We start from the raw sequence: 11,682 nt of genomic DNA on the forward strand, positions 1-11,682 counted from the left end.
AGCTGAATAAAAGATTGGCTCCCATCTCTATGATGCTCTGAGCAGCACTGGGAAGCAGCTGTGCCTCTGGCTGCCCTGGAAGTGCTGTGGCAAGAGTTCAAATGGTGACCAAAACCCAGCAGACAGCTGTCCACAGGTGACGGTCGCCCACTGCCACAGGCCTGCCATTGGCAGGAGTCCCTGACAGCTAGTCCTGAAGGGGCTGGCACTCTTGGAGAGGCAGCAAATGCAGCACCTGTGGGCAAAAATCACAAACTCAGCTTAGTGCCGGAGGTGCAGCTGCAGCTGCAGACTCGGGCCCCCCGCCACATGCACCACACACCCACACGCATGCATTCGTGAACCCCCAACCCTGGCCCTGCCCTGGAAGAATGGAGCCCAGCCCCGGGGTGCTTGCAGGCCTCACGGGGACAGCTGCTGCACGGTTTCTCTGCATGTGCCTGCTGCGGGCGGGAGCTGCTGCTTCAGCATGGGTGCACTTGGGCACGCCACGTTGATGCCACTACCGATCGTGGGCCATCAATGCCCCTGACAAGGGTCTGATAACTGGCAGCAACAGAGAGTTTTTGGAGCTGGCACAGTGGTGCCTTTGTACAAAAACCTTCTGGGTTATCAACTCCTCCTCCCTTGTCAGGCCTGGCCTCTTCAGTGCCTGCTTCTCGCCAGTGGGGCTGACACAAGGGACGGGGGCTCCCTCTGATGCCTTTCTCCAAGGCTCTCCGTTCTTCTGGGAGAGGGGGGCTTGGGGTGGGAGGTCTGTCTAGGCACTGTGCTCAGCTGCAGCACCAGCGTTGTCTCCGGCTGGTCTGTGGCTCTGTGTGAACGGCCAGGCCACGCGCCTGCAGCTGAGCGGCTGGTTTGCAAGTAAATCGGAGAATCTCTAGGCTCTTTGGAAGGGAGGCAAGGCCCCCACGGCCCAGGTTTGGTCTCCTGATGCAAAGGATCTCTATGGAAGGTGCTGCACATAATTGCTTTTTAAATCCCGAAGTCCCGTGGGCAATTTATTTTTAATAGCTGTGATACCTCCTCACATTGCTCTGTCTCACAAGGACAGGGGGCTATTTTTGCCTCTCCTCCTTGTCCCCTGGCTCTTCCCAGTGACTGTACCCAGCAGTCTGCAGCACTCATTCAGAGCAGATCAGGGACAACTGGGGAAGGAAATCCTGCAGCCCCTCCGTGTCTGGCTTGTCCTCCAGGCCAGGAGAAAGGAAGACCAGCCCCCCCCGTGCCCCAAGCAGAGAGCTTACACCCAGTGTAGACCTTGACCCTTGGCAGTGGTTGAAACAGAGCAGGTATCACCCCAACAGTGGGGAATTGGTGCCAAGCCCAGCCTGGCCTCCCCTGCTCCCTAGCTGGAGAGCCCCAGCAAGTCCCCCACCTGTCACCTGTCACTCTTGCCTAGCCCTGCGCCTGGCAGCAGGTGCCAGCCCCGTGCCCGTGTCCTCCCAAGGTCCTGGCCCTGCATTCACATCCTTTCTGGCTGCAGCCTGGCTGTGTTGGCCCCAGGCCCCTCCGTGCTGGCCTAGAGCCCTTGAGCAGCTGTCTCCCACCCACCTACATCCCTGCGGGGGGAGGTCTTGTGCGTGCTTCTCTGTAAGGCTGTGCTTGGCACCGAGGGAAGGGCAAGCTGCATCTGACCAAGAAACAGCATGGCTCGCCAGCACGGCCACACATGGACGCGGGAGGGTTGGAGGGAGCTGCCTGGCTACTGCTGGTTCCTGGCGTATGCTGGGCTGCATTTATGGCCCCCTGGATAGCTGATGCCCGGCCCGGGCTCACCTGCAGAGCTAGCGAGGGTGGGAGCCTGGGGGGGTCGTGCCTCATCCCACCCTCCAGGAGCCAGCGTCGCACCCCTCCTTGCTTAACACTGCCCTGAGAGGCTGTGCCCTGCTAATCCCTTGTTCACACTGACCCAGCCGTGGAAGAAAAGCCAGCCTTGATGGCCTCACCCGTGTACCTGGAGATCATCATTTACTGCACGGGGGCCTTCCTTATCTCCTGTATGGTGGTGACGGTCATCATCTACAAGATGAAGAACACCACCAAGAAGACCGACTTCAACAGCCAGCTGGCCGTGCACAAGCTGGCCAAGAGCATCCCACTACGCAGACAGGTAACAGAAAGTAGATAGGGGGTTTGCTTGCACCTACCACCTCCTCCTGCCCCACACAGCTGCCCTAGCCCTCGGCCCCATCTGCGCTTGCACAGGCCAGAGAGCCGACGCAGCTGCAGCTGCTTTTCTGCAGGCACCGGCAAGCATGTGTTATCTGTTTCCCTGTCAGACCTGACCAGAGCTTTTGGGTCTGGCTGATTTCAGCCCACAAGGGACATCCATCCACACGGCAGTGTGACCAATGCAACTTTCCCCTCTCTGCCTCAGTTTCCTACTAACAGCCTGAGGCTTAATGGGGCTGACTGGCCCCCCGGTGCCAAGCCTGTGAGCCTCTGGGTGGGAAGGCTGGGGAGAGGGAGGGAGAGGTCTCTGTATGGAGCTGGGAAAGCCTTGGTCTGACTTTTATGGCAGGTTGCTAAGGGTAATGGGGGGATCAGGATGGGCTTGCAGGATTCAACAGAGGAGCAGGGGAGTGTACGTCGTAGGCAGAGACGGATGGGCTCCCTGGGCTGCCTATTTTGTGACACCAACATAGAGGAAATCAGCTACAAACAATTCAGCCCCTCCATCCCAGCACAGCAGGAGCAGGGGCAGCTCCTCCCACTGTCAGCCAGCCCAGGTGTCCTGCTCGAGGCAGGGGTATTCCTGGACACCCCCATCCTTTCCTCTGCCCCACAGCACAGGCATGTTCCTTACAGTCCAGGAGACAGCTCCCTCCTGCCCTGCCCCTTGGGCTGTTCCTGGATGGGGTCACCTTCGTTGCAGGGAGAGCCCCTTCTGCCCAGGCTCTGCGGCACTGGGGAAGGAGCCGTTGCGAGCAGGAATCAAACACACTTGAGACGGTGCAGTGCGTGGCACAGACTGAGGGGTCAGGCCCGAGGCGCTAGGACTGGGTCTCACTGACAGCTGACACACCTGGGGGGAAGGGAGGGGAGTGTGTGCACATGGGTACATGTGCATGCATGTGTGTGCGTGCTCATCCATTCTGCAGTGAAAGGAGGCAGTGGTAAACATGTGGATGGAGTTGGGAAATGAGGTTCCTGACTCCTGGGTCCCCCTCCCTGACTGCTGCCCTTGACCGTCACCCCGCTTCTCTGTGCATTGGCTCCCGCGCCTGTAGCTGGGGGGCAGCAGTGCTGAGGGCGGGCTGGACCAGGGCACTGCATCACTGCACCTGCAGCAGCCTCCGTACCCCAGGGAGGCCCCCAGACCCACTCCCTCTATCCCTGCACGTGCACCCCCCCGGTGCTTCCTGAAGGTAACCCACTGTCCCGGGCTCTCTCCGCTGCAGGTGTCTGCAGACTCCAGCTCCTCCATGAACTCGGGCGTGATGCTTGTCCGGCCCTCGCGGCTCTCCTCCAGCGGGACCCCCATGCTGGCAGGCGTTTCTGAATACGAACTGCCTGAAGACCCTCGCTGGGAGCTGCCCAGGGACAGGTGAGTCTCTTTCTCTAGGGTCTGGCAACCCAAGTTTCGCTGTCCCTAGCTGCACCTCCTTTGCCCCCTGTTTTAACTGCCTCCCTCCTCCCTTCCAGGCTGATCCTGGGGAAGCCGCTGGGGGAAGGCTGCTTTGGGCAGGTGGTTCTGGCTGAAGCCATTGGCCTGGACAAGGACAAGCCAAACCGAGTGACTAAAGTGGCAGTGAAGATGCTCAAGTGTAAGTGGTGGCTGTCAGCCCCTCGAGGACCTGCCCAAATGCGCGTCTGCCTCAGCCTGGCTAGAGCCTGGCTCCGTCTTGTGCTTTTGGAAGAGGCGGTGTGTGCGCTTAGTGGATCCAGTGCCTGGGATGGGGCTCCCAGTACCGCTGTGGGAAGGGTCCTGTGTAGCGAAGGAGTAGTTGGGCCACAGAGCCTGCAGACTCAGAGGTGCCAGGCTCGTCCTGGCTGCCCAACCCCCCGTGACCCGACCTCTCTCCGTTCTCTCAGCGGATGCCACGGAGAAGGATCTCTCGGACCTCATCTCAGAGATGGAGATGATGAAGATGATTGGCAAGCACAAGAACATCATCAACCTCCTGGGAGCCTGCACACAGGACGGTGAGTGCTGCACCCGTGGGTGAAAGCCCAGGCACCTGCCGCTCCGCTTGGCCGGCGGCAATGTGGTGGATGGGCGTGGGGCGGTGGGAGGGGGAAAACACCAGTGGAAAGGAGCAAAGGATTTAATTCATTCCTTTGCCCCAGGCCCGCTGTACGTGATTGTGGAGTACGCGTCCAAAGGCAACCTGCGGGAGTACCTGCAGGCGCGGCGGCCCCCCGGCATGGAGTACTGCTACAACCCCTCTCGCATCCCCGAGGAGCAGCTCTCCTTCAAGGACCTGGTATCCTGTGCCTACCAGGTCGCCAGGGGGATGGAGTACCTGGCTTCCAAAAAGGTGAGCAGCTCCCACATCCCCTCACTGGGGCAGCAGTCGAGCCAGAGCCCCATCAGGCAGGGGAGGCCACAGGCTTCGGGGTCTGGCAGGCTTGGGGCACCATGAATGATGGGGTCCCCATCTGAGCCACCCCCAGTGGCAGAGCCCTGCCCTGAATAGCAGCCCGAGGACAAGGACCGGGGCTCCCAGTCTAGGTCCAGGGGGTGGGGGAGGGCAGGAGTGACTCTCCCAGAGCTCACACCTGCCGCCCCTTCGTGCTGGCCTGGAATAAATGCACAACCTCTCAAGAGTCCCTCTTGCTTCGGCTGCGTATACGCCAGGGCTTTGCAGCCAGCCCCCCTCACAACTTATGGGTTCCTCCTCTGGGATCCTAGCAGGAGCCCTTTGGAGGCCAGCCGGAGGCTCGACTCGGGGCCATTCATTGCTAACACGCCGGCTGTGGACTGGGCAGAGTCCAGTCTCGCTCACGAGCCCCGTGCTCTCCTCAGTGCATTCACAGGGACCTGGCTGCCAGGAATGTCCTGGTGACAGAAGACAATGTGATGAAGATTGCAGACTTCGGGCTGGCCCGGGACATCCACCACATTGATTACTACAAGAAAACGACTAACGTGAGTGGCGCAGCAGGACACAAGGACCGTGTTCAGGCTTGGCTTTCGGGGCGATGGGTTTTCCTATGGGCTTTGCCAGGACTTCGGCTGGAGACCTGCCAAGGCAGCGTTCGTAGCAAAATCGTGGTCTCTGAGCCCAGGCTGCCCTATAAGTAGGAAGGGGTTTCCTCTTGCTCTTCACAGCGAACAGCCGCCTGCTTCCTAAGCAGCATTTGCCATGTGCTCCCCACAACTCAGGGCGGTTGTCTTGGCCCCGGGAGGCGTGGGGCATCGCCAAAGGTCCGTCTTGACCAGACATTTGGTACCTGACCGGGTCTCCTGACTCCCCGATACCAGTGCCCCGGGCTGCATCGAGTCCTGCGGGGTGGGACCCCCCATTAGTCACGCTCCCTCCCGTGGGATGTGCTGATGTGAGGCACTTTCTTTCATTCCAGGGTCGCCTGCCAGTAAAGTGGATGGCTCCAGAGGCCTTGTTCGACAGAATATACACCCATCAGAGCGACGTGTGAGTACACAGCTCTTCTGCCTGCCACGTGGAAGTCTGTATCACAGCAAGACTTTTTAAGCCAGGAAGCATCTCAAATGATAGGCTAGGCTGTGAAAGCTGCCAGCCCCTCGACTCTGTCCCTAGGATATGGCCTGCCTCTTGCTAGATTGACCTGGCCTCCTTTCCCTGCTGTAGCATCGTCCATCTGCATCACTAGCCACCTGTACTTGCTGGGCATGCTGGGTCAGTACAGCGGCCTGCACCCATGCCTGTGCGTCTCTCCTTATTTCAGTGGCATCTCGCCAGACTGTATTCATTTAGCAGCCCCTGAAATCTCCTGGTACTACTCATTCAATCTGGTACGTTGGGTGTATCCCAAAGGTGCCAGGCACCAGATGTGATTCAACTTAATTTAATGAAGTGGCAATTATTGCCAGCAGACGCAAATTGTTTGGCTGTGGAGCTGGCTTGTTTTTCAAAGTGAATGGCCATGGCCAACCCCAGCTCTTCCCTGCCCTTTACCAATCTCTAAAGAAACCTAATACTCATGACCATGTCCCTGAAATCCTTCTGACCTCAACTGATGTGGACAAATTGGAGAGTCCAGCAGAGGGCAATGAAAATGGTTCAGGGGCTGAGGGACCTGACTTATGGGGAGAGGCTGAAGGAACTGGGCTTATTTAGTCTGGAGAAGAGAAGACTGAGGTGGGATTGAATAGCAGCTGTCAGCTCCCTGCAGGGGGGTTGCAAAGAGGCTGGAGCTGGGCTGTTCTTGGTGGGGGCAGATGACAGAGCAAGAAGCAACAGGCTCAAGTTGCAGTGAGGGTAGTTTAGGTTGGATATTAGGAAAAACTCTCTCATGAGTAGGGTCGTAAAGCAGTGGAACAGGTCACCCAGCGAGGTGGTGGAAGCTCCGTCCTTGGAGATTTTTAAGACTCGGCTTGACAAAGCCTTGGCCGGGATGATCTAGTTGGGGCTGGTCCTGCTTGGAGCAGGGGGCTGGACTAGACGTGACTCCCTGAGGTCCCTTCAACCTGCATTGTCTCTGACTGTGTGATCCTGCTGTTTTGCTGCCCTGGAGTGAAGCCATGCAAGTCCACAGGGATGTGCGGCTAACTATACGTAGCATTTGGATTTGGTGCTTTGGCCAAGATGCATACCTGTGGCTGCCTGGCCTGAGACAGCTTCAAGAGGCCTGGTTTCAAAGTACAACCCCTTAAGATCTCTTAAGCTGGGGACCCAAAATCACTAGTCAGCTCTGCAGTCTTTGGCCTCGGTATCTTAACCAGCAGCAGGGGAGAGCCCCACATCTCTGAGTGCGCAGAAGCAGCTGGCGCTGCTGGACCAAGCTCTTGTTCTGCCCACGGGCACCCTCGCTGTTGCTGTAGCTGGCTAATGAAAGGCAATGGTGCCACTCCCCATGCTCCCAGCTGCCCACAGGACCATGCATCAGGCAGACGGGTGGGACCGAGGTGCTGTGGCAAGAGCTGTATGCCCATGCAACACTGTGCCTTTGTGTTATGGGTCAGGTGGTCCTTTGGGGTGCTGCTGTGGGAGATCTTTACGCTCGGCGGCTCGCCGTACCCTGGGGTGCCTGTCGAGGAGCTCTTCAAGCTGTTGAAAGAAGGCCATCGGATGGACAAGCCCAGCAACTGCACCAATGAACTGTGAGTACAGTTTTCGGCCTGGGGCAGCGGGAAGGGAGAGTGGACACATTTATCTGCCTCTTTCTTCTGCCTGCACCAGGGCCCTTGTGCTAGCGTACAGTCAAGCGGGAGCTTTTTTGCACCTGGGCCATTGCCCTGCCCACTCCCCAGCTGCTGTACAGCTTTCTCCTCCCATAGAAACTGAACTTCTCCTGCGGCCCCGTCATCCCCTCCCGTTCTGCTTCCGAAAGGCTGGCATCTGTTCTGCATCTCAGGCTAGGTCTGGAAACAGGTCTGTCTCTGGCCTTGCCCTTCTGAGCTCATGCAAACCCCTGTCCTAACCTGTGTCCTTTTTGTCCCACTCCTTGCTGACCTCGTGGCAGTACGTTCCTGCTCCAACAGAAAGTCTCTGGGGTGGTCTTTAAACCAGAGTGGGGACTGCAGCTAGTCGAGCAGCAAAGAGTTTTATTGCAAGGAAGAACCAGCCTGTCTGACAGCACAGGCAACAAAGGCAAGAGCTGGAAGGCAGGTGCCTGCTTTGGGAGGCAACAGATGTTCCCAGCAGTGCCCAGCCCTGCAGAAACCTCAGCTGAACCTGTTTGCAATAACCTGCATCTTCCTGTGTTATTTCTCAGCAGGACAAACCCCAGACTGACCCCAGAGCAGGGCCTGGCTTGACGGTGGGCTACAACCTCCTCCTAGAACAGCCCTCTGTGTCCTTCCCTCACCAGCCCTGCCAACAGGGAGTGATTTCTTGTTAATTAAGAGGATTAACTTTAATCCTGAGGACTAATGTCCTCACTGCTCTATTCTGCTGTGGCCCAGGCACAGGCCACTGGCTGTGTGCTAGGCTCCTGGCAGAGCTGCAGCACCTCACTCCCCTAACTTGGAGTTATGCTCCACGCTGATAGCCCAAGCCCCTCTGGGCTACAGCTCCATGTGCTATACTGTACCTGCTCCACTTCTCACAGCACAACACAGCTTCCCTCTGGCTGGCCCAGCCCAGCCTGTGTGAGAGCAGCATAACTCCTCAAGTCCCCTTTATTCATGGTATCCTCCCCCTGCCCGCTTGCTCCCCAGGTACATGATGATGCGAGATTGCTGGCACGCTGTCCCATCCCAGAGACCCACCTTCAAGCAGCTGGTAGAAGACTTGGATAGGATCGTGGCCATGACCTCCAACCAGGTAAAGGATGCCTGGTCTGAAGGCAAACTCTCCCCCATGGCCCTGCTATTGGGAGAGATGCCCCAGCGTGGCATCTCTGCACCACTGTGGCTTGCCCGTAGTCACTTCTCATCCTCAGTGCCTGAGGGAGAGGGCTGGAGCCTCTGGCTCTTGCAGCAGAGCTCCTGTGCACCGTTTCCAGGGAGGCTTCGTGCCTGCATCTCCCATGAGAGCAAATGCTCCCTCCCCGTCGAGGAATGAGTGCTGCCTGTTGCCTCTCTTTAGCATTATGTGTCCAGCATATGGCCTGCTCCCAGCTGGGCAGTGGGCTCTCGCCTGGGCCCTGACCCTGGGATGATGTTGGGTTCTTGAGCCCTAATCTGAACTATGTCCTTGGGGTTTTGTCCCCTCCAGGAGTACTTGGATCTCTCCATGCCTCTGGATCAGTATTCTCCCAGTTTCCCAGACACCCGCAGCTCCACCTGCTCCTCGGGAGAGGACTCCGTTTTTTCTCATGATCCTCTTCCAGACGAACCTTGTCTTCCCAAGTACCCACCTCAGCACGCCAACGGGGGACTGAAACGACGCTGAGGCTGGGACTCCCCAACGACAGACTGCAAACTCTGTGTCTGTACGTGCAGGGTTTTTGGTTGTAGCCGTGTTGGTCTAAGGACCTAGGCAGGTGAAGAAGCTTGCCTGCCTGTGTGTGTATGTGTGCACGCGCGCATCTCTGCCACCCAGGCTGCTGGCGGGATTGCTGTCTGCACAGCCATCAGTCAATTTTAGCTATTGCATAAAAGGATTTCCAAGATCCAACCGTAGCATCTCATATAGCCAAAACCACCACCACCTCGTGCCAGCTTAGTTGTGAACACTCCTGACGGTTTGTCTCTAATTCCTTTCCACAAAATCTATGCTTGAATATTTCCAGTGGATTAAACATGAATCCAGTTCTTTGGCCAGTGCCCGGTGAGAGAACCAGTTCAGGCTCCTGCATCTGCAACCAGCTGATGATGTGCATTCCCTTCTCCGAAAAGGATCCTGTGGACATGAACTTCCCGAGGAGGCCAGGAAAAGCTGGGCTGTTCCTGTTTTATTCTTTCAACACAGTACAATTCTAACTGAAACAGCTTGATAAGCTACAAACGTCACTAAGCAGTGGATTTCTGCGGCAGCTCGACCTCCAGCGAGGCAGTGCTCACTAGGCAGTCTTAATGCTTTGGGACCATCGCTCTCTTGGGTGGTTCGGGAGACCAACTTGCATGGATACTGCTATATGAGATGGTTTTAAGGCTGGTGCCAATGGCTTATTAATTCCAATTCTAATTTGCTTTGCTGACCAAACACATGGTACCTTGGAAGTGGCCAGATACAACATATATGCCTGCTCAGCACTGATACTAGAAGAAGCAGCCAAACATACCAGTGCTGAAAACAACAAAAAAAATCTTGTGTACATAGCTAAAAATATGTATAAATATGAATATATATTTACATGTCTTTTTAAAAGGGTTGTTGCCAGAGATATACCAGTTTGGTAGAAAGGTACTAGTGGCTGGTAGATATCTGTTGCTATAAAAAAAAAAAGTTCATATATTTTGCTACTTTTGCTGTTTTTATTTTTTTAAATTATGTTCTAAACCTATTTCAGTTTAGGTCCCTCCATAAGAATTGCTGCTGCTGCTTCAGTTTTATATGGGGTTGTATTAAACAATAATATTAATAATAATAATAATAATGTGTTGATGCCTTTTGGAAATACGTTGTCATTATATCAATGGCCTTTCCCTCCTCTTGTTCACCTCCCCTTCTTGTCAGGTCTTCTGTCGGCCTCTGCCCTGGGTCCTGGAGCAGAGAGGGCCTCGTGCGGTCATCGAAGTTGGGCAGAGCTTGTGACGCACCCACTTTGCCATGAATGTGTAATAGCAACAGGCTAGAGAGCGCCTGTCTTCTGTATTTTAAAAACAGGGTTTAGCATACGCTCCATGGTGGGGTCGGGACTTTTTGTCTGTGCGGGGGGGGAGAAAAGCACCTTTCCCAGCCTTCACTGGCTCCTTGCACGAAAGAATGAATAGTTTGCACCTCATCCTGCGGTGAGAAATGGCTTGTCCAGGGCTGTGGGGCCACTTTTGGGCTTCTGGAAATGGCCAGGAGCTCTGAGCCAGCACGTGGGTTACTGGAGCATCTCTAACCCCGCTGCCAACTGTGCATTCAGTCTGTACCCATGCCTGCTTCCAGCATGTCCCATCCCAGTGCCGCTCTCGTTCCAGGAGGCAGAGGGCTGTGAGGATGAGCGACCCTCCACCTCTCCCCTGCCCCAGCCAGTGCAACACTTTCCCCAAAACAACCCTCGAGTGCCTTACACGCACCTGGTCCTTCCAGCAGCAAGACCCCACACTGCGGGGGCATACATTTTTCCTTCCCAGTGGGAAGGTGAGATGAAAGCTCCCTTTGGAGGTACAGTCTGGGACACGCTTCTCCCAGGCTCTGCTGGAAACATCCCGTGACATTTCCTTCCCACCAGCCCCCACCCCTCCTTGTCTTCGAACACTATTTGTCCAATGGCACTTTTGGCTCTATAGAAACCCCAGCCCTGCCTTTTATTGGAAACGCCAGATGTGCGCAGGAATGTTCCCGGGATCTTTTTGCTAGCATAGAAACAACCCAGAGCCCTGTAGCTTGGGCTGTGGCAGGGAAGAGTGCATTCTTCTCCACGAGGCCACAGCCCACTTTCTGGCCTCTGCTTGTGCCAGACCCTGCAGCGCTCTGAACGGCGTGTTACCAGCCCTCAGTAAACTCCCCCTCCTCGCTGTCGGCTTTGAAGGCTATGTCCAGATCCCCCAACAGAGCAGTTCCTCTGCGGCGAAGGGGCCTTCATGCCTGGTTTTCACCAAGCCCTTCCCTCCAAGTCACTGGCTGTTAAACTCTGGAGCCAGGACACTGTTACTTGAAAAGTTTATTTTGCCTTTGTATGGAGAAATATTATTGTTTTAAACTCTTCTGTAATGAATCTGGAATTCTCGTAATGATTAAAGACTTAAACCAAGACCGTCTGGTAGCACCTTGGCATTTGTACCAGTTCCAGAGGGGACTTGTGCAAACCCCGAGTCCCTGTTAGCAGCACCAGGGGCTGGTGTAGACACTGTTACGTGCCAGCATTTAACCGCAGGGCTCCTCAAAATCAGCCTCGGGCCAAGTGCGTGTTTGAGCCTTCTGCCCCCGCTCTGTGCCACGCTCCCGGGTGCTCATAGATGGGCTGCATGGGCTCCAACTCACATACTGGGTCCTA

At 56.1% G+C, this 11,682-nt stretch overlaps 1 protein-coding gene across 7 annotated transcripts in view; it reads left to right on the top strand.

The window, feature by feature from the left end:
- FGFR1 (fibroblast growth factor receptor 1) overlaps nt 1–11,441 on the top strand; it is a 50,448-nt gene extending 39,007 nt beyond the window's left edge. For 4 of the 7 annotated variants that reach the window (XM_019546088.1, XM_019546084.1, XM_019546089.1 and 1 more), the window contains 10 exons: nt 1,917–2,119; nt 3,405–3,550; nt 3,649–3,770; nt 4,039–4,149; nt 4,294–4,484; nt 4,973–5,095; nt 5,530–5,600; nt 7,112–7,249; nt 8,309–8,414; nt 8,808–11,441. In XM_019546088.1, coding sequence (XP_019401633.1) covers nt 1,917–2,119; nt 3,405–3,550; nt 3,649–3,770; nt 4,039–4,149; nt 4,294–4,484; nt 4,973–5,095; nt 5,530–5,600; nt 7,112–7,249; nt 8,309–8,414; nt 8,808–8,984 — 1,388 coding nt within the window. In that variant the 3' untranslated portion in view covers nt 8,985–11,441. The remainder of the gene's footprint in view (nt 1–1,916; nt 2,120–3,404; nt 3,551–3,648; nt 3,771–4,038; nt 4,150–4,293; nt 4,485–4,972; nt 5,096–5,529; nt 5,601–7,111; nt 7,250–8,308; nt 8,415–8,807) is intronic. The other 3 variants (XM_019546085.1, XM_019546087.1, XM_019546091.1) reach the window with 1 other exon arrangement.
- The last annotated feature ends 241 nt before the right edge of the window (nt 11,442–11,682 follow it).

The sequence above is a fragment of the Crocodylus porosus genome, unplaced genomic scaffold (genome assembly GCF_001723895.1).
Source record: "Crocodylus porosus isolate Cpor-Errol unplaced genomic scaffold, CroPor_comp1, whole genome shotgun sequence".
NCBI lineage: Eukaryota > Metazoa > Chordata > Crocodylia > Crocodylidae > Crocodylus > Crocodylus porosus.